Source organism: Oncorhynchus keta, chromosome 26 (assembly GCF_023373465.1).
Source record: "Oncorhynchus keta strain PuntledgeMale-10-30-2019 chromosome 26, Oket_V2, whole genome shotgun sequence".
Taxonomy (NCBI): Eukaryota; Metazoa; Chordata; class Actinopteri; order Salmoniformes; family Salmonidae; genus Oncorhynchus; species Oncorhynchus keta.
In genome coordinates, this window is record NC_068446.1 from 27,202,493 (window position 1) to 27,225,998 (window position 23,506).

Here is a 23,506-nt window from a genome sequence, read left to right on the forward strand (position 1 = left end):
TCCTCAAACAATAGCATGGTATTATTTCACTGTAATAGCTACTGTAAATTAGACAGTTCAGTTAGATTAACAAGAGTTTAAGCTTTCTGCCAATATCTGATACGTCTATGTCCTGGGAAATGTTATTGTTATTTACAACCTCATGCTAATCGCATTAGCCTACATTAGCTCACCCTTCCCGTGGGGGACCCACCGATACTGTAGAGGTTTAAACATACATGGTATCCGTAATAACTGAATATTGTCACGAGTACCTGTGGAGACAGGAACAATAGCCATACTGTGTTGATCCTGAGCATGATCCCCTGTTTATTCTGATGATCCATAAACAGACCAGTAGCGCTGATCTCAACTATGACCTCATTCCATGGAGATTTACATCACTGACCCGACTTCATAACATGAAAATACAACTGTATGATTGTCTGGGCTCTTTGGTCCTCATCTTGCTTCAAACTAGCATTGGCCTAGATTACTTTTTTAATGAATGGCAATATGTGGGGATAAAGTGGGATACAACATGCAGTCCATCAATATTGACTTAATGGCATGTTGTTTTAAGAGTAGGGAATAATCCAGTCAAGACATTCATAATAGGAACAACCCTATTGAGAACCATTATACAGGTGTCCATGCTGCTGACTGAGCTAGTTATGCCGACTCACCTCCCTGGCACAAAAGTTTCAATTAACATCGTCAGGAATCTTCTTGCTTCTAGAATAAATTAATAATACAATGGCAAACAGGCGGGTAACGAACGATTTGCTACCTATGCCGTCCGTCAAAAGCAAAGCGCATGACGAGATCGGACCAATGTGGCCTCACACTCATGCGCTTGTGCCATCCCCGCGGGTACACCTGGCCCTTTGAGAATATGAATAGCCGCAGCTTTTGCCATTCACGCATGTATGTGTATTTGCTCTAATTACTATAATTTCAAACTATGCCCAATAAGGAATGACTTAATGCTTTAATATTGTTGGTTTTAGTTATACACATATATTTTATCATAGCGCGTTGCCTGTTGCGAAGTTTGGATATCAGGTTAAGCTTACCCATGCGCATTTGGTTTCCATTCAATTTAAAGCCTAAATTGAATTGATAGGTTGTAATATAGCAAAGGCACCGGGAATGTGTCAATTTAACAATAGTATTTCTTGCCAGATCAGGGCGTGAAGTCACATTCAAGACTAGTGCAACTGGATCGGGAGAATTTTGTCCCCTATTAAAATCCACCTGCCACTTGGAGAAGAAAGAAGAAAGTAGTTGTGTTTGGATTACAAAATTGGAGGTAAACTCTATATCGATTTTATCTAGTCATCTGAGATGGTGGTCATATACAATTCCATATAAACACATGCTGTTTTGTTGTCAATATAATTTATATCCACAGGTGACAGGTGTTTTGATGATGACAATTTCATGATGATGACTTGTATTATTGAGTCTGTTGATGCAAGGTCTTTTGCAATCTACTTACAACCTACTTGCAACCTACTTGCATATGTAGCCGATGTGAAATGGCTAGCTAGTTAGCGGCGGTGCGCGCTAGTGGCGTTTCAATCGGTGACTTCACTTGCTCTGAGACCTTGAAGTGACTGTCTACGTGTGCAGAGCGTCCCTGGTTCGCGCCCAGGTCGGGGCGAGAGGACGGGACGTAAAGTCTATACTGTTATGCATACATGGTGATAAGATGACATTTGCTTTGGGGTCAAAGCTAATTGTAGATTGCAGTATGGATGGTTGAAGCAGAACAGTGTGCATTGACAGTCCTTCCTACTCTGTTTGTCATCTATTTATAATATAATCTTTGAACAACAATAGCTCATATAATTTATCTTTATTATAATTGGATTGTGACATTCAGAACAACAAGAGCAACACTGAAGCATCCATTTTGGTGACTGGTTTAAGAAGCCCACTAGAACCCCGAGGGGGAGAAAGAAAGAATAGAGTGAGACCATTTAGGCCATTATTTTCTATTACTTTCGGAGTTTCCAGCATACAACACAGTGTGACTAACAATGTGGATGAAGCCTTTTTCAAAGACTCCACATGCTGGTCCACTTTTTGAAGACTCCATAACAGGGACTGGCTCAAGTGAAATATCTGTTGTATGTTTGTCCCCTGTTGAAAAGATAAGCAAATATCCAGGTGTGGGTGCCTCGACAAGGCCTCCAGGCACCCACACCTGGATATTTGCTTATCTTTTCAACAGGGGACAAACATACAACAGATATTTCACTTGAGCCAGTCCCTGTTATGGAGTCTTCAAAAAGTGGACCAGCATGTGGAGTCTTTGAAAAAGGCTTCATCCACATTGTTAGTCACACTGTGTTGTATGCTGGAAACTCAGAAAGTAATAGAAAATAATGGCCTAAATGGTCTCACTCTATTCTTTCTTTCTCCCCCTCGGGGTTCTAGTCTAGTCAGAAGATGATGTGCTCTCCTATGAAAGCTCAGATCTGGACTGGTGTGAGGCAAACTACAGGCACTCTGAAGTACACTGTGCGTGAACATGATTTATTTCTTACAATATCCAGCTGAGATATACACCTCTGTGCTCACTGTGCCTTTTTAAAACTCCATTGCTGTATACTTGTCTAATATATTGTTGTATTTTATTTGTTTGCGGAGGACCATATTTTATGGCCACAATGATGATAGATGTAGTGGACAGGTGCATCACTCACTGCATTACATTGTGAATCCCTCTTTTAGAACACTCCTTTCTGTTTCTCCAGATGAGCAGTCTGTTCGTCTTCGTGATCTCCCCCATCATGCTGTACCTGCTGCACACTTACGCCAGGGAAGTACCTGTACCTGGTCTGGATCATGATGGTCTTTGTGGGTGTGTGTCCACTCTTCTCTCCAAACATCAGGACAACCTTCATTAAGTTATAACTCCACTCCCAAGGTGCCCTCCACTCCCAAGGTGCCCTCTAAATGGCTAAGGGCCATTTAGAAATTGGGCATCAATGTGTGTCCCCTCCCTAAAGGTCTCTTCTCTGCCTACTTCCACATGACCCTGAGCTTCATGGGCCAGATGCTGGATGAGCAGTCCATCCTGTGGGTGCTGGGGCTCTGCTGGGGCTCTGCTACACCCTCTGGTATTCCACCATAACACCTGCTCAAGGCTTCTGCAGCCAAATCATTATCTGTGAATACTGGAAGTAGCATATACCGTGTTTCACCTTCCTGTCTCTATTCAATGTAACCATGGGGCAGCGTCCATGTGTGTTTAGATCTCCCTGCTACAGGATCATGCGGTTGTTCTCTCTATATGGAACAAACGGCAATACATACTGTAGGCTGTTAATAAGGCAGGAGACAATGACAGGATCTTTTTACAGGGCATGCCAGGTTGAAACAGAAGCCATGCTAAGCCAGGAGCCTGACAACCAGGCCAGGAACAGCCTGTAGTATGCTATATTCACCAGCCAGTCGGAGAGAGGGGCTTCCTAGCTTTCTGAATGACTCTCCCATTAACACTGTTTTAATATTAAAGTAAAGGGTGGGAAAAGATTAATGCAATATTAATGAGAGTGTGAACATAATCCCAATTGAACTATGAAAAGGGCCCACCCTGTGCTCCTTTGTCAAACCCACTGACAATGCCTACGTCCTCAACTGCCTTGCCCTCTACATCACCTACTCATTGGGTCTGGAGATGAGGATGTAAGGCAATACCTCTCATTATTGTACTGTACATTACTGTCCAGTGCACATTCTATCACTCCATCAGTTCACTGTCTGATAACTGCTTTCTGTTCCTCTCTCGCTCATGCTCTCACTCTCTCTGTTTATCGCTCTGCTTTATTTTCCCCACTCACAGCTGTACTGACCAATAGGTGCTACGGTTATGCTGGTCTGGTGTTGGCCTGTGGGGGATGGCAATCATCTACTGGATCAGTGACTGTTTCAGATGCATCCTCTGGCAAAAGCTCAACTTCTGCTATCTGCATGGCATCTGGTAAAAGTAGGGGATAGGATGTGAACAGAAGTTAGACATAATATTCTCTCTTTGATGTTGTGAATAATCATGAACAGACTGACATGTGTCTATTCACATTCTGATTGTGATCACTGTAGCCTACCCAAGCACCCTGATAGCCTACTTGGATGCCAACTATGAGATACCTTACTCCCTGCCAGGCCTTCAGTACTGGCCCAGTGATAACTGTGTCCTGGGCTTGCCTTACATCGTCCTGAAAGGAAGCACCAAGACTCAGAAAAGATGTTAGAGAACGTTCAACTTCTCCAAGAGACAACTTGATGGCTACGTAGTGCCGTGCAAGGAAAAGTGTCAAATGCAGTGCCTTTCTTTTTACTTAGCAGTGACTCCGTTTTGAGAAATGGTTGCAATTCATAAAGATTGCTCCTTATTTGATATGATAGCAGAATCAATGCACATGTTAAAGAATTAAACAAGAATGAATGTGTGTATGTTTTTACATGCATTTTGTGTGAATTGATCAATGCACTCATCTGTTATTTGCGTCCCTATATGCATGGATATTCTCTCCACATGTTTTTATAAAACAATTTTGTGTATATCTGTGTTTCGGTATAATAACATGATTGGCTTTGTAGTGATGAGAATGGAGATTATTTCAACCCCCAAAATACAGCTTTTCTTAGATGTAGGGCTGAATCACAACCACAACATTTTAGGGGTAAAGGGCTTGTAGGGTTTGTTTATATAACCTACAACTTTACATTTGTCATCCTTTTCAGGGATAATATCATATTATGTGTGATCTGAACTAAACTAAGTTTAAGACATTTTATACAACCACATAAACATAAATGTTTGTCTTGGTTCAGAGATCTTAAGATGTAAGTATTTTATGATGTTATTACAGAAAATGTAAGGACCATGTCAATGTTTGTTATGTGTGGAATTCTACATCTATGAGATCAATTAAATGTGTATATGAATAAGATTAACGGTTACTGAATTAAATTCTATGATGAATTTGAGACGTTTCTAAATATACTGAAAAAATATATAAACCCATGAACTGAAATAAAAGATCCCATAAATGTTTCCATATGCACAAAAAGCTTATTTCTCTCACATTTTGTGCACAAATTTGTTAACATCCCTGTTAAGGAGAATTTCTCTTTTGCTAAAATAATCCATCCACCTGACAGGTGTGGCATATCAAGAAGCTGATTAAACAGCATGACCATTACCTTGTGCTGGGGACAATAAAAGGCCACTCTAAAATATGCAGTTTTGTCACACAACACAGTGCCTCAGATATCTCAAGTTTTGAGGGAGTGTGCAATTGGCATGCCGACTGCAGGACTGTCCTCCAGAGCTGTTGCCAGAGAATTTAATGTTAATTTCTCCACCATGAGCCACCAATGTAATTTTTGAGAATTTGGTAGTAAGTCCAACCGACTTTACAACCACAGACCACATGTAACCACGCCAGCCCAGGGCATCCACATGCGTCTTCTTCACCTGCGGGATCGTCTGAGACCAGGGCCCGGACAGCCGAAGAAACTGAGGAGTATTTCTGTCTGTTATGAAGCCCTTTTGTGGGGGGAAACTGATTCTGATTGGCTGGGCCTGGCTCCCCAGCTGCGCCCCTGCCCAGTCAAGTGAAATGTATAGATTATGGCCGAATGAATTTATTTCAATTGACTGATTTCCTTATATTAATTGGAACTCAGGAAGGTGTTTTGAACAATCTATTGAGCATTAGACGTAATGCAAAGAAATTAACCTAGAAGGTTGAAACCTACCTCTACAGTGTTTTGTTTCAGGATCATTGCTAAAAGAACAAATATCTGGAAAATGAAAACCCACCAGAAATCCCCCCAAAGAAAATAAGTATGAACTAGAAACGTAAAATAATTTGGTACATTGTAGACATTTTTTCAAAGCCACATTCCTACCTGAAAGATACAATAGATTTCTCACACAAAGAAATTGGGGCATGAACATGATACATGTCACCGTTAACTGTCAGCAGCAACAGTGACATCTAGTGTACAGATTAGAATATGTATTTATTTATTTTGTAAGCCCCTGTAAAGTTGTAAATATGTAACAACCATTGACTTTATGTATGACTTACATATTGGGTAACAACAACCCTTATGAATGATCTATGTGTGTGTGTGCATGTGTTTGTACATTTTATACAATTTCATTGAAAACCCTTTCAGTGATGGCTTAAATCAAACGTGGCGACCACTTCAATAGTGGAGAAGCAAAATATATATCGACTAAGTGACGTTTATATATCTTTGACAGCCAGGTGGGGATTTCAAAAAGCCTGATTCATGCCTCAAAGACAGGATCAGTGTGAGTGACACAGAGGCCAGGGCCGAGAGAGAACTCTGACACTGTCCAATATCACACATCAAATTGACGTCATTACGTCAAAGAAAAATATGATAGAACCTACTATAAGCAAAATCAAAGTCGTTTTAAAATTTTCCCCATTCGTAGAAAACAATGTAATTAAGTTATATGACTAATGTCAATGTCACAAATGAGTGTGTTGGATTACAATTTAAACGTTTAAATGTCAATTATGTTCCAGTTTCAATTATACATGCAATTAAGGACAGGAACTCCTTTGGGAATATGATTTTCAATTGTGAGGCAATACGCAGTTACTATAGGATAAATTCATGTAACTTCTAATCAAATATATGCATTCCACATTTGGACCAACATCTTTACTGCGTTACATATTCTGACAAGCGCCCTATCAGTGGGACAATTCGTTTTGCATGGCCCGGTGCACCGGTTGTGTAGAGATTTAATTTAAGGACCAATGGAATGTTACACAAATCCAAACCCTGCTACCCGGGACACCGGGCAATGTAAAACGAATTCGCCCACTCGTAGACGGTAGGTAAAAATACTTGAATTGTATTTGTCGATCGTGAGAAGTCCCCCCTCTGAAGTACTACGGTTGGTGCAATACAAATGGCTTACATTTTTGCCTACTTGATTGGATGAGAAAGCTTTCTGTTTTGGTTGCGTGCCAGCAGTCGTCTGGAAGGGGAGGGGTGCTGTATGACTTCCGGTTTAGGCTGAAATTGACACACAATGAGGAGCAGGGAATAACCTCGCGAAACGCCGCTGTAAATAAATAACGTTAGAAGAATCACTGAAGCCACAGAATCATGGAGAATCAGGTAAAGTGACTTTTGTGTCCCCTCGTGAATCCTGAACTTTTAACGAAAAAATACTTGAAGGCTGTGCCCGGGACAGGAATGAATGCCTGGTGCTCGAAAAAATCCTGCTAATCGAACTCATAGTTGGCTCACGAGCTGTGCTAGCTAGCCCCACACTCAATCACATACATCGGTATTTGACATAGCGAGCTGGCTAACGTTAGCTTAACTCAGCATTGCTAGCTAGCCACACAATCAGACGGGCACACAAATGGATTTATTGCCTAATTTTGTGTTATGGACGTATATATTGAGAAAGTAAGATGTATAACTTACTCCTTTCCCAGTTTATAACCTAATTTACACGAGCTACTACCTGCTAGCGTTCTCGGCCCTTCGCTAGCTACGTGAATAGCTGCTACAAGACGCCGGTGGAAAGGATGGCTCTTTCCAGGTCTGGGTGGAGGGAAGGAGGGGTGTGTATCTAGCGGCGACGAATTGGAATTGAAAAGCGGGAATTACATCACCAGTTTAAAGGCAAAGATTGTGCACTAATGTAGATATTTGAAAATCCTAGAGATACAAATTGTATAACAGCTAGCTGGACACTGGTTGGTTGGGGGAAAACTTATTGAGGAACGTCCATGCATGTCCACATTGACTTCCATAGACAGACATTAGTAGGCCATCTTATTTTTCGAAATATCGTATCGGTAACTCTGACCCACTGTTACTCACGCTAGGTAGGAGTTTTCATGCTCATCATGATAATGCAAACTGTATTTCCATATCAAATTGACTCATGGAATCCACCTGTGGGAAAATGTCACTGTCCGGTGTTACCCCTTTGAAGCATGCTAACAGTGGAATTCCGTGACGACAAGGAAGTACTAATCGTTTTAGCCGGTTTACCGTGATTATTCCGTGGCAAACAATATAAAACGGTACACCATCAACAGCCATGAAACACCTAACATAGGAATTGTATTTTTATACGTTTCAAGGTTTGTTTGTATGAGATGTAGAATTTTTATAAATAATCGTATGTCTGAAATCTAGACCATAACAAATTAGTTTTTTTGCTAAATTGCCCTCTAGCTACATGACTTATTTCTGGAAATGTGATAAGGAATGCTAATGTGCCCTGTTGTGCATCATGACGTCTAGTTGTACGATTTGTGCCATATGAGATCACCATTCAATTCACAATAATGCACCAGAGATGGAAAGGGTCATACCAGAAAAATGGTGGGATAGTGACATGTTTTATAGTTGGAGTAGACTGGAGTGCGAGCTCTGTAAGGGCTGTGGTGTCTGGTGGGCCTGCCCACCTGTACAGAGCTCAAAGTGCTGCAGGTGTGTCCTGTTGTGGTCTGCTGTCTTCGAGCAGTGGAGAAGCAGGTTCTTTTCAGAGGGAGTGCAGCGACATTTGCCATTTTTTTTTTCTTCTGTGTGCCTCATCAAAGGAGTCTTTCATATGATTTTTCCCCTAATGGAGATTAACTTGGTTATGAGGGGTGTTATTTTCATGGCACGTGGGGGTTCATTGTTGTGAGACTCTGCTTGTCTGCCAAGTAGGGCATTTCCCTTCAGAATATCCATTTTAGATCAGGGGGGAGGGTCACTTGCAACAAAAATGGCGGCTCAGTGTATTTTGTTATCTTTCTGTTGTGGCAGGGAAGTGAACCAAAGGAAGTTACTGAACGTCATACTGTTTCCATAAATGTCAATGCCAACCATCTCAGACCTATTTTGTTTGTGATGATCTCGGTTTATGAATGGTTGGTCATCTCTGAGCTGTTTTTTTTTATGCCAGTGATCCTGGGGAACTGGTTGGTTGATGGGGAGGGGCTCAATGGCTGCTGCACTGACCTAGGGTGTGGTAGCGACTGGAGTTTAAGGGCATTACCGCCACAGAATGGCTAGGTGAGATGCCGGGGGGGCTCAGAGTCCCAGACCAGCTCATCTCAATCCTGTCCCCCTAATCCCTCCACTCAGTCACAGCACACAAGGACTATGGAGAGAAGGTGACAAATCCCCACATTCTTCAGGCCAGGACATAAAGTGACTTTTCTGTCCCCTCGTCCCTCTCTCTTCCCAATCCCTCTTTAGTAGCTGTCCCGATCGCTGCAGCATGTCATTTGGATGTCCGTTCAACTACTATCATTGTTCTCGGTAACGAATCACAGTCTGTAGTTTCTGATGTGACCATCTCATAAAAAACAACTTTTGTAGTATCAAATCATTTTAATTTCCATAAACTAAACTGTTTCCTATCTAACCTACTAACTTGCGATGAGTGATCAATTTCAGATGCTAATAGTTGTTTTTGTATGTCTGACCTTGTGTCTGCAGTGCACAGTCCAGGTGAAGCTGGAGCTTGGACATCGAGCCCAGCTGAGGAAGAAAGTAACCTCGGAGGGCTTCACCCATGACTGGATGGTGTTTGTGCGAGGGCCTGAGACGGGGGACATACAACACTTTGTGGAGAAGGTCGTCTTCAGGCTGCACGAGAGCTTCCCCAAACCCAAGAGAGGTGGGTCAGACAAAACACCCTCGCAACAACCGCACTTGCTCGTGCGCAAACATACACACACACGTACCTGGCTGAAACTGGTTCTGTGATTACTTTGTTTGTTTTTGTCTGGGGATAGGAGAGGGGATTCACTATGGATGTAACAATTCACTGATGCACTTTGGTCCCCGATTCAAATGTTTAAGATACAAGTGCATCGGCCCATGGACCCCGAACCGATCCAAATGTAGCATGCATAGGTCAGAAAATCTATTAAAACCTTATGAATCACCAGTTCACACTTTTTTCCTTTTTCTCCTTACATTCTTTCTACCTTCCGAAAATACCTAATATTTTCTGACAACTGATGTGTCCACTCCTTCAGGGTGGAACTGCATGTAACTGTGTTGACGGTCATTGATCTACAGATCATTTTGGATTCCGAGCAACCCCAGTCAATATCAGTAGCCTAGTCAAACTGTGCGCTCTGCCCAGATTTGCATGCTGACCAACGCGAGGTAGGCGGCCTGTTCCTGATCTTGCACATCTGCGCGGCACCTTCAGCGTTCAGATAATAAAATGGCTTGCGTGATATTACACTTTATTAGTTGAGTGACAACCTATGTAATTTGCTAGGTCATTATTATTATCTATGCGCTGTTGAAAATGACGTTTTACCGGAATAAAAGTAAGCTACCGGAGACGACTGTCATCTGACTATAGCCTAACTGCTGACCCTGGCTTAAAATATAATTTATTTTGATCATCATCAGTAATAGTTTTGGTAGTTCTGCTTTAAACAATCCGTGTATATGGTAATTTTTAAATATACAGGGTAAATTTGATTATTTCATAACGGGGACAATAATCACTTTTGCAAGGCACACTGGATGGCCGATGCCAGAAAATATCTCACCGTTGAAAACGGTCAAACCCATTTGATTTTGAGATGGAGGCTGAAATCCAAAGTTGTGTTAGCTATATATTCATTGGCTATGTCATTGCTAATTTGTAAATGATATACAGTACATTGGTACATTACTAGGTCACACTTCCTCTGCAAAAAATACTAGTTAATTAGCGGGTGATGGTGATTTCAGAACCAAAGTGTGGGGGGGGGGGCAAAAAACAGGCTACATTGTCCCCCCCAATCTGGTAGTGGGTGGTAGATGCCTTATGGCTCAGCTCAGATGCCTGCATAGTACATACACCATAGACATTAACACACACACACAGAAATAAACTCGTACAGATCAAACTCAGAGGCCCCGCTCATTAGCTCCATCAGCAGCAGATTTTTATTTAGAATGGAAAATTAATGTGTTTATGCAACAATTGTTAGTGCATCTATTTGTTCTCTAATCAAACCAAATTGCACCGATTAGTTTGAAACTAAAATGTATCGGAGCCCATGTATCAAATCGTCTTGAAAGGGAAAGATACACATCCCTAGAATTCACCTTGACAACAGTTTAAATCAATATTGTAAAACGTATTCTACGGTAGCGTGAAGTGCAAACACACAGAAGGCCTTCAGAGCGTTGCCTACTACATCAAGCATGCATGTTGCTCAGTCAGATTTGGTCCATTTGTGCTGAACTTCAATGAACATGATGTGTTCTACAGACCAGGCACATCTCTTCTCATTAAGTCACTGCAAAGCTTTGGGTCGTTGTCCACGGTCATTATGGTTATTGCACATTATTGCTCCCATAAGCTTTTAGCTTCAGGTTGTAATGACTGACTCTCAATGGGAGGCTGGCACTAGTTCGCATTAGCCTTCTAGCAATGGCCATTGATGTTATCCTCCTGAATGTATGTTGATGTGCTGTCGTTGTTTCTGCAGTATGCAAGGAGCCACCATACAAAGTGGAGGAGTCAGGCTATGCTGGGTTCCTCATGCCCATCGAGGTCTACTTCAAGAACAAGGTGAGAGCTCTGTCAGAGCCTCTGTAATGGTACTATGTTAACAGTGTCAATCTATCCCCCAGGATATGGGCCACTGTTGCATGTGATTCCTAATGGATTAGAGTTCCTCTGGTGCTCAAGGCCTTCTCCTGACATCACATCGGATATAGTTCTCCTACAATGGCTTGTTTATATTATCCGGCACCATCTGTATCAGATGGGTGTTTTCCTGTGGGTCGTTGGTCAATATTCATGTCATTTGGTTGGTATTTAATGTGTCTGTTTTTATTTCCTCAATGGTTCATGTGCTGTTTCTAGTCTGTCATGTGACAGTATTTGTGTGTGTGTAGACACCAGGTTTAGGTGTCAGTGATACTGGGGCTGTGTGTGGTGACACTGGTCATGCTAGTAGTGGGCCTTTGGCTGCTGGTCTGGCTGGTGTCTTGTCAGCTGTCTGTCTGTCTGAAACTCCTCTTCATGTCACTGTAGCGCCTGTTTTAAAAAGGCCTTCAGTTTATCTGCTGTGAATGTTTTTACTGTGTCCTGTATCTGTAACCTGTTGACTCCTGGCATGCTCTGAAAGTGGCGGGTGATCAGAAAGAATCCATTTGTTTACCAAAATGTTCTACTGTTTGCTGAAGTTCTCTCCCATTGTGGAATGTTAGTTCTTATCAGTGTGTGCACTCCAGGTATGCCTCTTATTGACTTGGTTGGGGAATCGCTTATTCTTACTGTTAGCTGATAATATTCTGATAAGGGCTTGGTGGGGCTGATTACATATGTTCATTATTATTTACAGGAGGAGCCCAAGAAGGTGTGCTTCAACTATGACCTCTTCCTGAACCTGGAGGGGAACCCCCCTGTCAATCACTTGCGCTGTGAGAAGCTCACCTTTAACAACCCCACCCGGGAGTTCAGACGCAAGCTGGTCAAGGCTGGAGGGGTGAGCTGGGGATGGGGTACAGGGTGGATGTAAGATGGGTTAGAATAAGTGGGAAGTGGAATGGCAAGAGGGAATGTTGTTGATGTGTTTCAGGGTTGAATTTAAATGTAATTAGAATTGGTCACACCCCACAGAAAGCAGAATTTGAATTGAAGGAATTAGAATTTAATTCAAACCAATTGAACTAAAACATGAAATTCTCATTCATTTGACAAATATTTTATCAAAAGGAAATGCCACTTATTAATGCAAAGAATACACACATACCATTTCACATATTAGTTTGGTTAGAATGCAAAATTTTGTCATGAGATGTTACATGGTTCCCTTTTATACTGCAGTGTTTGATCTAATGCATCCTGGGAAATGTATTCTGATATTGAAAAACATTAAGGGAATTATGAATGATTTATAGACAACCCACAACATGATCTTGAAATATTTTCAAACCACTTTAATTATTTGAAATCGTTTTAGGACAATGAGTTTTTAAAATGAAATGTTATGCTTCAAACATACTACATGGTACTGATAACCAAACATTATGTCAAAATGAACATTTATATGGTGATGTGCAGAATAAACAAGCCATTGGAATTTCATTGAATTAAATTATACTTCCTTTGAATTCAAATTAAATTCAGCTTTCTGTGGGGTTTGGCCAGTTGAATTGAATTGGAATTAAAGAGCAAATTGCAACTCAATTCAGAATTGATCCCAACCCTGGTGTGTGTGTTGTCATTATTTTCCCTATTTGTTTGTCTCTCAGGTCATGGTGGTGCCAGAAGGGGCAGAGGCGGTGTCGAGGCCCAGTCCAGACTACCCCATGCTCCCCACCATCCCACTGTCTGCCTTCTCAGACCCCAAGAAGACAAAGACCTCCCATGGTTCAAAGGTGAGCAGCACTTCCTAGACTAGTACACTGATAAGAAAGAAGGCGTAGGAATGTGTATAGGATTGCTCAACCAGTCAATACAGCAGAGGGTAGGGAGAATAGGAGAGTAGAATACAGTTGAGATAAGGGACGACAAACCCGTGTGTCTTTTTGTTTCCCAAGCCTTTAATCATATCATGGGATCCTTTCATTAATTCAGCTGGACTTTGCTGCCTACTCTAGGTCACAGTTGATCCCAAATAAACCTGCATGATTACAAACATCCTTTCCTGGTTTAGCATTTACCACCCTGTTGAATTGTCATAGTACAACATGGACGATGTTCTGCGTATGGATATGTGCATGCATGTTGTGCCGAGTATGTGATCGGAGTTGAGCGGTTGGAAATCCACGTCCTCTCCAACCGCTCTGCTAAAAAAACGCTCCGCGCTCACAGAAGAAAAACTGCTGCTCCAAATTCACGCCATTCATTAAAATCACAATTTAACCACCACCAATCTATTTTTGTGACTACCTGAACCTACCATTTGGTTTTGAAGTATTGAAACCAAGCCATATGATTAGAAAAAGTATTTTAATTAACATGAAATGGTGAATGTAAGAAGCGATCATCATTTCAAATAGGCTACATGTCATATTAAACAGCTTATAAACACTCTAAATAGGTCAGGAGTCTGAGAAAGAATGGAAATGTATTATTTAGGCTGTATTATTTCAATTATCTCAAGGCTATAGCCTATAAAGAAATACATTGTTAAGCATTTGCGACACACTAGGCAGGTAAGGAGTCAAGGACATTAAGCACTCAGCATTTAAACAACATTTAGTTGTATTAAATCATATCTATAAATTGCGCATATTAGCTGTGACTTAGAATTAAATAGAAATTAAATGAAAAATGCCTTATTAGGCTCAGTCTACAGGGCCTCTTTTAATTCATTTTTAGAAACACGAGTTTGGCCAGAGTCTGTGGTTTCAGGCTCATGTGATGGTGCCTGGAGAGCAGGCCAGTAGCGGAGAACATCCACTCCTCACTTGCAAATCCACTGGGGATGCAAAACACCCTTTTGGCCATCCTTGCTGGGCAGGGATGCAGAGTTGTTATTTTCTGTAGGTAGGCCTAAAGGTTTTTAGGCTAAATAACCCAATCAAAACAGAAAGCTAATTGAAAGTTGCCAGGCCAATTGCACCAAAATCAATTATGGCCAATTGTGTAGATACTAGAACAGCAATAAAGGAAACTTAAGAGATTACATTTTTTGTTTAGAAATACTTTGCTACAATGACACACTTAATTAGCTACCCACCTTGTTCCTTTCTTTTAGCATGTGCACATAGTAAGTACACCATCGTGCTTTCGGGTTATATGTATTTTCAGAAGCCAACAATGATTCTTTAGTTGTGGACATCACCGCACTCCCTCTTTTGCTTTTGGCCACCTTGATTTTGCACCTCTTTTTTTGATGTTTCTTTATGAAAATATTTTTAGGGAACTCCGTGACAGTAGCTAAAGCAAGGGTCTATAGCATCACACAAGTAGACTACAAATGCATGCTGGGCCGGGAAGGCCCTAAGCTCGTGAAGTGATCTCTATTGGAGTGAAATTGCAGCGGGCAGGAAGGTTGATGCGTCAGCATTTGGGAATATTGCTCCGCGCTCCAGTCAAATTGGGGATGCTCCTCGCACTGCTCTGCTCACAAACAGTGGGGCAAAAAAGTATTTAGTCAGCCACCAATTGTGCAAGTTCTCCCACTTAAAAAGATGAGAGGCCTGTAATTTTCATCATAGGTACACTTCAACTATGACAGACAAAATGAGAAAACAAAATCCAGAAAATCACATTGTAGGATTTTTAATGAATTTATTTGCAAATTATGGTGGAAAATAAGTATTTGGTCACCTACAAAACAAGCAAGATTTCTGGCTCTCACAGACCTGTAACTTCTTCTTTAAGAGGCTCATCTGTCCTCCACTCGTTACCTGTATTCATGGCACCTGTTTGAACTTGTTATCAGTATAAAAGACACCTGTCCACAACCTCAGTCACACTCCAAACTCCACTATGGCCAAGACCAAAGAGCTGTCAAAGGACACCAGAAACAAAATTGCAGACCTGCACCAGGCTGGGAAGACTGAATCTGCAATAGGTAAGTAGCTTGGTTTGAGAGCAATTATTAGGAAATGGAAGACATACAAGACCACTGATAATCTCCCTCGATCTGGGGCTCCACGCAAGATCTCACCCCGTGGGGTCAAAATGATCACAAGAACAGTGAGCAAAAATCCCAGAACCACACGGGGGGACCTAGTGAATGACCTGCAGAGAGCTGGGACCAAAGTAACAAAGCCTACCATCAGTAACACACTACGCCGCCAGGGACTCAAATCCTGCAGTGCCAGACGTGTCCCCCCTAAGCCAGTACATGTCCAGGCCCGTCTGAAGTTTGCTAGAGAGCATTTGGATGATCCAGAAGAAGATTGTGAGAATGTCATATGGTCAGATGAAACCAAAATATAACTTTTTGGTAAAAACTCAACTTGTTGTGTTTGGAGGACAAAGAATGCTGAGTTGCATCCAAAGAACACCATACCTACTGTGAAGCATGGGGTGGAAACATCATGCTTTGGGGCTGTTTTTCTGCAAAGGGACCAGGACGACTGATCCGTGTAAAGGAAAGAATGCATTTTTTATTTTTTTATTTTACCTTTATTTAACCAGGCAAGTCAGTTAAGAACATATTCTTATTTTCAATGACGGCCTGGGAACAGTGGGTTAACTGCCTGTTCAGGGGCAGAACGACAGGTTTGTACCTTGTCAGCTCGGGGGTTTGAACTCGCAACCTTCCGGTTACTAGTCCAACACTAACCACTAGGCTACGCTGCCGCCCCATGGGGCCATGTATCGTGAGATTTTGAGTGAAAACCTCCTTCCATCAGCAATGGCATTGAAAATGAACCGTGGCTGGGTCTTTCAGCCTGACAATGATCCCAAACACACCGCCCAGACGAAGGAGTGGCTTCGTAAGAAGCATTTCAAGGTCCTGGAGTGGCCTAGCCAGTCTCCAGATCTCAACCCCATAGAAAATCTTTGGAGGGAGTTGAAAGTCCGTGTTGCCCAGCAACATTCCCAAAACATCACTGCTCTAGAGGAGATCTGCATGGAGGAATGGGCCAAAATACCAGCAGCAGTGTGTGAACCTTGTGAAGACTTACAGAAAATGTTTGACCTCTGTCATTGCCAACAAAGGGTATATAACAAAGTATTGAGAAACTTTTGTTATTGACCAGATACTTATTTTCCACCATAATTTGCAAATAAATTCATTAAAAATCCTACAATGTGATTTTCTGGATTTTGTTTTCTCATTTTGTCTGTCATAGTTGAAGTGTACCTATGATAAGTTACAGGCCTCTCATCTTTTTAAGTGGGAGAACTTGCACAATTGGTGGCTGACTAAATACGTTTTTGCCCCACTGTACAATGTTAGTCCTTCAGTGGGCCTTTGGCTAAGTGCATTTACAGAGTGATTATCAGCTCAGTTATGATGCTTCCACTCAGATCTTTCTTTGCTGACAATCAAAAAATATGTGGCGGAGCACCTGCATGAATGGCCCATACTTACCTTTATGATATATATTTACAGCCCAGCACCTAATTGAATAGGGATGTGAGTTTGATATCATGTGTACTTGTCCTGTCTTTAGGAGCCCAGTAAAGAGGGCAGTGGTGGCAGCAATAAAGGGCCCAAGCCCCACAAGCTGACCAAGGAGCACCGCGAACGCCCCCGTAAAGACTCTGAGAGCAAGGCGGGGTCCAAGGGTGACAGCGACCGTGACGGGGGAGGAGGGGGCAGCAGCAAGAGCGCCCGCGAGCCCTCCTCTTCCTCGTCCAAGAAGCCAGCAGAGATCAAAGTCAAAGATGAGGGCAAGGTCCTTCCCAAGGCCGCCTTCAAAGAGCCCAAACTCACCCTGAAGGAGGCCAAGATGGAGGGCATGTCCCCCAAAGGAGGGGGGGGAGGGGGTGGTGGGGGAGGAGGTGGTGGGGGAGGAGGAGGGGGCCCGCTGGAGTCCAAAGGCCCCGGGAAGCGTCCCTCCACTATGGAGTCTCCCAAACCCAGTGCCAAGAAGCAGAAGAAGAGCAGCTCAGAGGGATCTAAAGGGGCAGCTGCAGGGCCCTTCACCGGAGCCTCTCCCCGGGTCTCCTCATCGTCTGCAGCCGCCCCTGGCTACCCAGAGAAGAAACCCCCAAGGAGAAGGGTCGTTGGCCCAAGGGCAGCAAGGCCGACACTCAGGAGGTCAAGGAGCCCAAGAAGCTGCCTGAGTCTGATGACTCCAACTCTGAGGATGAAGCCTCATCCAAATCAGAGCAGTCAGCCCCCTCCAGTCCCTCTAACTCAAGCTCCAGCTCTGATTCCAGCTCAGAATCTGACTTTGAGCCTGGACAGAAACAAGGCCAAGGTAAGCCTATCATTCTCTAGACAGATAACATGGGATTTACACATCAACTGGAGAAGACATTCTGACACATTGGTTGTCTTTATTAGGCATGGTTTGTGCTTTAATGTAGGAATGGTACTGTTGCTAATTATTATATTTTTTTAATATCCCTCTTTTAGGCTGAGCTATTCAGATGTTTAATTGATGGTTGTGTTGTGTCAAATATGTGCATTTAGAAAATGTTCTCTGTTAACGGTGTGTACTTACTCTAGGCCCACTGCGCTCTATGGTGGAGGACCTACAGTCAGAGGAGTCAGATGACGACAGCAGCTCTGAGGAAGGGACTCCTGTCAAGACCAACCCGCCCAACCGTGACTCACGGTAAGTCTCTCAATTTCTCACTCTTTACGTTACTGTGTCATAGACCTCTGATGCTTCTGTAGTTAGGTAATTTTCACCAGTTCGTCTACTCAGGAAATTAGCATTGCTTGGCTGTTAATGTTTGTAGCGTTATGAAACAGTGTGCCCTTATGTCTCTAGCAAATAAGCACGTGTTCGCTGTTCTTTATAGGTGTTACTTTAAAGATTTAAATTATTTGAGCTGCAAACAACAATTGGAATTCTTAATCCTTTTGCAAAACGTGTGCCCACCCACCACCTATATACACAGGCTCCCTGTGCTAAATAGGGCACAATGAGAGCTTTCTGCCTCTGTTTCCTGTCAGACTGAGCCTGGACAGTGAGAGTGACAGCAGTGACGGCTCGCACCGCCCCAGTCGAGACCCGGCGCCAGCTCCACAGAAACACAGCTCCTCCAATAACAAGGTAAAGCACGGCTCCCCCGGTAACGAGTTAAAGCACGGCTCCCCCGGTAACGAGTTAAAGCACGGCTCCCCCGGTAACGAGTTAAAGCACGGCTCCCCCGGTAACGAGTTAAAGCACGGCTCCCCCGGTAACGAGTTAAAGCACGGCTCCCCCGGTAACGAGTTAAAGCACGGCTCCCCCGGTAACGAGTTAAAGCACGGCTCCCCCGGTAACGAGTTAAAGCACGGCTCCCCCGGTAACGAGTTAAAGCACGGCTCCCCCGGTAACGAGTTAAAGCACGGCTCCCCGGTAACGAGTTAAAGCACGGCTCCCCGGTAACGAGTTAAAGCACGGCTCCCCGGTAACGAGTTAAAGCACGGCTCCCCGGTAACGAGTTAAAGCACGGCTCCCCGAGGTAAAGCACGGCTCCCCCGGTAACGAGGTAAAGCACGGCTCCCCCGGTAACGAGGTAAAGCACGGCTCCCCCGGTAACGAGGTAAAGCACGGCTCCCCCGGTAACGAGGTAAAGCACGGCTCCCCCGGTAACGAGGTAAAGCACGGCTCCCCCGGTAACGAGGTAAAGCACGGCTCCCCCGGTAACGAGGTAAAGCACGGCTCCCCCGGTAACGAGGTAAAGCACGGCTCCCCCGGTAACGAGGTAAAGCACGGCTCCCCCGGTAACGAGGTAAAGCACGGCTCCCCCGGTAACGAGGTAAAGCACGGCTCCCCCGGTAACGAGGTAAAGCACGGCTCCCCCGGTAAAGCACGGCTCCCCCGGTAAAGCACGGCTCCCCCGGTAAAGCACGGCTCCCCCGGTAAAGCACGGCTCCCCCGGTAACGAGGTAAAGCACGGCTCCTCTAATCTCTCCCAGGACTGGACTGTTTTCTCCGTCTCCATTGTCGCTCCAGATTTCTAATTCTATTGTTTCTCCTTTGACAAAATCGCCATCATTAAAGGTGCTAATGAGGCCTCCAGGGTGGCGCAGTGGTTAAGGGCGCTGTACTGCAACGCCAGCTGTTCCATCAGAGACTCTGGGTTCGCCCCCAGGCTCTGTCGTAACCGGCCGCGCCTGGGAGGTCCGTGGGGCGACGCACAATTGGCCTAGCGTCGTCTGGGTTAGGGAGGGCTTGGCCGGTAGGGATATCCTTGTCTCATCGCGCACCAGCGACTCCTGTGCCGGGCGCAATGCGCGTTAACCAAGGTTGCCAGGTGTTGCACGGTGTTTCCTCCGACACATTGGTGCGGCTGGCTTCCGGGTTGGATGCGCGCAGTGCGGCTTTGTTGGGTTGTGTATCGGAGGACGTATGACTTTCAACCTTCGTCTCTCCCGAGCCCGTACGGTAGTTGTAGCGATGAGACAAGATGGTAGCTACAGAAAAATGGTTAAAATTCAAAACAACAAAAAAAAAAAAACAAGGTGCTAACATTACAAATTGGATTTGAGAGAATTTTTGCATTGTAGTTTCAGAAAACATCCATAATATATCTGCCACTAGTAGTGGATGCCGCTCCGGCGGGAGAAATCAATAAGCAAATTTCACAGCCAATCACAACACTGGCGGGAAAGTAATAATGTGAAACACTATCATTCCACTATTAGCGCCAGCTTCTGACATTGTCAGAAGTTACAATGTAGAAATTCAGTTATAAGTTCTATGTGTAGCACCTTTAAATATTTAATTTCTCCTTCAAACTGGTATTTAAAAAAATATATAAACTCAGCAAAAAAAAGAAATGTCCTGTCAACTGCGTTTGATGAAAATAAACTTAACATGTAAATATTTGTATGAACATAACAAGATTCAACAACTGAGTCATAAACTGAACAAGTTCCACAGACATGTGACTAACAGAAATGGAATAATGTATTCCTAAACATAGGGGGTCAAAATCAAACGTAACAGTCAGTATCTGGTTTGGCCACCAGCTGCATAAAGTACTGCAGTGCATCTCCTCCTCATGGACGGCACCAGATTTGCCAGTTCTTGCTGTGAGATGTTACCCCACTCTTCCACCAAGGCACCTGAAAGTTCCTGGACATTTCTGGGGGGAATGGCCCTAGCCCTCACCCTTCGATCCAACAGGTACCAGACATGCTCAATGAGATTGAGATCCGGGCTCTTCGCTGGCCATGGTAGAACACTGACATTCCTGTCTTGCAGGAAATCACGCACAGAACGAGCAGTATGGCTGGTGGCATTGTCATTCTGGAAGGTCATGTCAGGATGAGCCTGCAGGTAAGGTACCAGATGAGGGAGGAGGATGTCTTCTCTGTAAAGCATAGCGTTGAAATTGCCTGCAATGACGACAAGCTCAGTCCGATGATGCTGTGACACACTGCCCCAGACCATGACGGACCCTCTACCTCCAAATCCATCCCGCTCCAGGCCGCGGTGTAACGCTCATTCCTTCGACAGAAAAAGGTGAATCCAACCATCACCCCTGGTGAGACAAAACCGCGACTCGTCAGTGAAGAGCACTTTTTCCCAGTCCTGTCTGTTGCAGCAACGGTGGGTTTGTGCCCATAGGCGATGTTGCTGCCGGTGATGTCTGCTGAGGACCTGCCTTACAACAGGCCGACAAGCCCTCAGTCCAGCCTCTCTCAGCCTATTGCGGACAGTCTGAGCACTAATGGAGGGATTGTGCGTTCCTGGTGTAACTCGGGCAGTTGTTGTTGCTATCCTGTACCGCAGGTGTGATGTTCGGATGTACCGATACTGTGCAGGTGTTGTTACACGTGGTCTGCCACAGCGAGGACAATCAGCTGTCCGTCCTCTCTCCCTGTAGCTCTGACTTAGGCATCTCACAGTACGGACTTTGCAATTTATTGCCCTGGCCACATCTGCAGTCCTCATGCCCCCATGCAGCATGCCTAAGGCACGTTCACACACATGAGCAGGGACCCTGGGCATCTTTCTTTTGGTGTTTTTCAGAGTCTGTAGAAAGGCCTCTTTAGTGTCCTACGTTTTCTTAACTGTGACCTTAATTGCCTACCGTCTGTAAGCTGTTAGTGTCTTAACGACCGTTCCACAGGTGCATGTTCATTAATTGTTTATGGTTCATTGAACAAGCATAGAAAACATTGTTAAAACCCTTTACAATGAAGATCTGTGAAGTTATTTGGATTTTTACAAATTGTCTTTGAAAGACAGGGTCCTGAAAAGGGGATGTTTCTTTTTTTTGCTGAGCTAATATACATTTACTCATTTATTTAACCTTTATTAAACTAAGCAAGTCAGTTAAGAAAAAAATCTTATTCACAATGACGGCCTCCTGCTGGGACGGGGCTTGGATTAAAAATTAAAATAAATTAAATACAAATTTTGAACAGAACACACGAGAGACAACACTACATAAAGAGACCTAAGACAACAGCATGGCAGTAACATGTCAACACAGAATGGTAGCAATATAACATGATGGCAGCAGCACGACATGGTAGCAGCACAAAACAGGGCACACAACAGCACAAAGGTCAAGAAGGTCGAGACAACAATACATCACACAAAGCAGCCATAACTGTCAGTAAGAGTGTCCATGATTGAGTCTTTGAATGAAGAGATTGAGAGAACCTCTGCACGTGTACTTTGTTGACGTTTGGGTTATTACCAATCGTTATCATTGATGGCTAAGCAGTGTGTTGTATTCCTAGCACCACAAAGGGAGACTGGTGTGTCCATTTTTGCTCTCCTAAAGCACCATCCTTCCCATTCTGATCTCTGTTTATCTGCTTTCCACTCTTTCTTCCATTTCTCTGTCTCTGTGTTCCGTCTCCCTCTGAGCAGGTCTTGGGCAGGAAGAGCCCAGACATCTGCAGCCGCCCAGAGAAGGTGCTGAAGAAAGGATACGAGAAGGTAGGAAGGGTAAATAATCAGTTTTACATTACCTTTGTTTCTTATTTTTGTGTTCAAACATCTGTTTTAATTGGTTATATTACCAGTGTAGTGTTCAAATTCTACAATACTGCTCTATCACCACTATTATAGATATATCACTACCAGCTCACCACTCCACACATTCCTGGTGTAAAACTGCAGTAGAAAACACTGGTTAATCAGTAATCATATACCTAATAGTAGACTAAAGGAGTGCTCCACTAACCACAAACTCCCTTCTCATCCTGTTCTCCAGGCCTACACAGAGGAGCTGGTGGATCTCCACCGCAGACTGATGGCTCTGAGGGAGCGCAACGTCCTACAGCAGGTATGGAGCAATGACTAGCCGTGTGTGTGGTCAGGTGTATACATGTTACAAAACATACTTTTCCATCACACTATCAGGCCACGCTATTGTGTTATCATCAATGTGAATTTGTAGTCATCTAAGTCCTCTCCTCTCCTTAGATAGTGAATCTTATCGAGGAGACGGGGCACTTCAACGTGACCAACACCACCTTTGACTTTGACCTGTTCTCTCTGGACGAGACGACCGTCCGCAAACTACAGAGCTACCTGGAGGACACAGCAACGTGACAGCAAGCCCGTAGAGCAGTCCCTGGACCCCCACTGGGGGGGAGTAGTAACAGAAGCTACAGCCACACACCAGACAGAGCTAAACCACAGAACAACAACAGAACACACACTTTCACATGTCGCTGGAGAAGAACAGAGGAACAGGGTGAGGGGAGGAGAGAGGTCAGAGTAAGAGAGAGCAGCTATGCTGCAGTCCCTCTAACCTGGACTGGACTAGAGGACAGGACTAGGAGCTGGCCTGTCTGGACTGGATCTGGCAGGAGATGTATTATATATGTTTCTTGTGGAGAACAGCACAGCAGCCTGTGTGCAGAACTGTGGAATGCGACCACTCTACTCTCCCTCCCCCTCCTGCCCTCCCCCCTCACTTCTAGCCTTTGCAAAC

At 43.9% G+C, this 23,506-nt stretch overlaps 1 protein-coding gene and 1 pseudogene across 1 annotated transcript in view; both read left to right on the forward strand.

Annotated features, from left to right (window-relative positions):
- Positions 1-771: 771 nt before the first annotated feature.
- On the forward strand, positions 772-4,791 carry LOC118358671 (alkaline ceramidase 1-like; annotated as a pseudogene).
- Positions 4,792-7,020: 2,229 nt separating this feature from the next.
- The window catches only part of LOC118359184 (protein ENL-like), a 16,759-nt gene continuing 273 nt past the window's right edge, over positions 7,021-23,506 (forward strand). The window contains 12 exon segments of the mRNA XM_035737521.2: positions 7,021-7,167; positions 9,502-9,682; positions 11,508-11,590; positions 12,369-12,512; positions 13,282-13,407; positions 17,113-17,650; positions 17,653-17,865; positions 18,117-18,225; positions 18,570-18,669; positions 22,435-22,503; positions 22,781-22,852; positions 22,993-23,506. The exon segment at positions 22,993-23,506 is cut by the window's right edge and continues 273 nt beyond it. Coding sequence (XP_035593414.2) covers positions 7,156-7,167; positions 9,502-9,682; positions 11,508-11,590; positions 12,369-12,512; positions 13,282-13,407; positions 17,113-17,650; positions 17,653-17,865; positions 18,117-18,225; positions 18,570-18,669; positions 22,435-22,503; positions 22,781-22,852; positions 22,993-23,121 — 1,776 coding nt within the window. The 5' untranslated portion in view covers positions 7,021-7,155 and the 3' untranslated portion in view covers positions 23,122-23,506.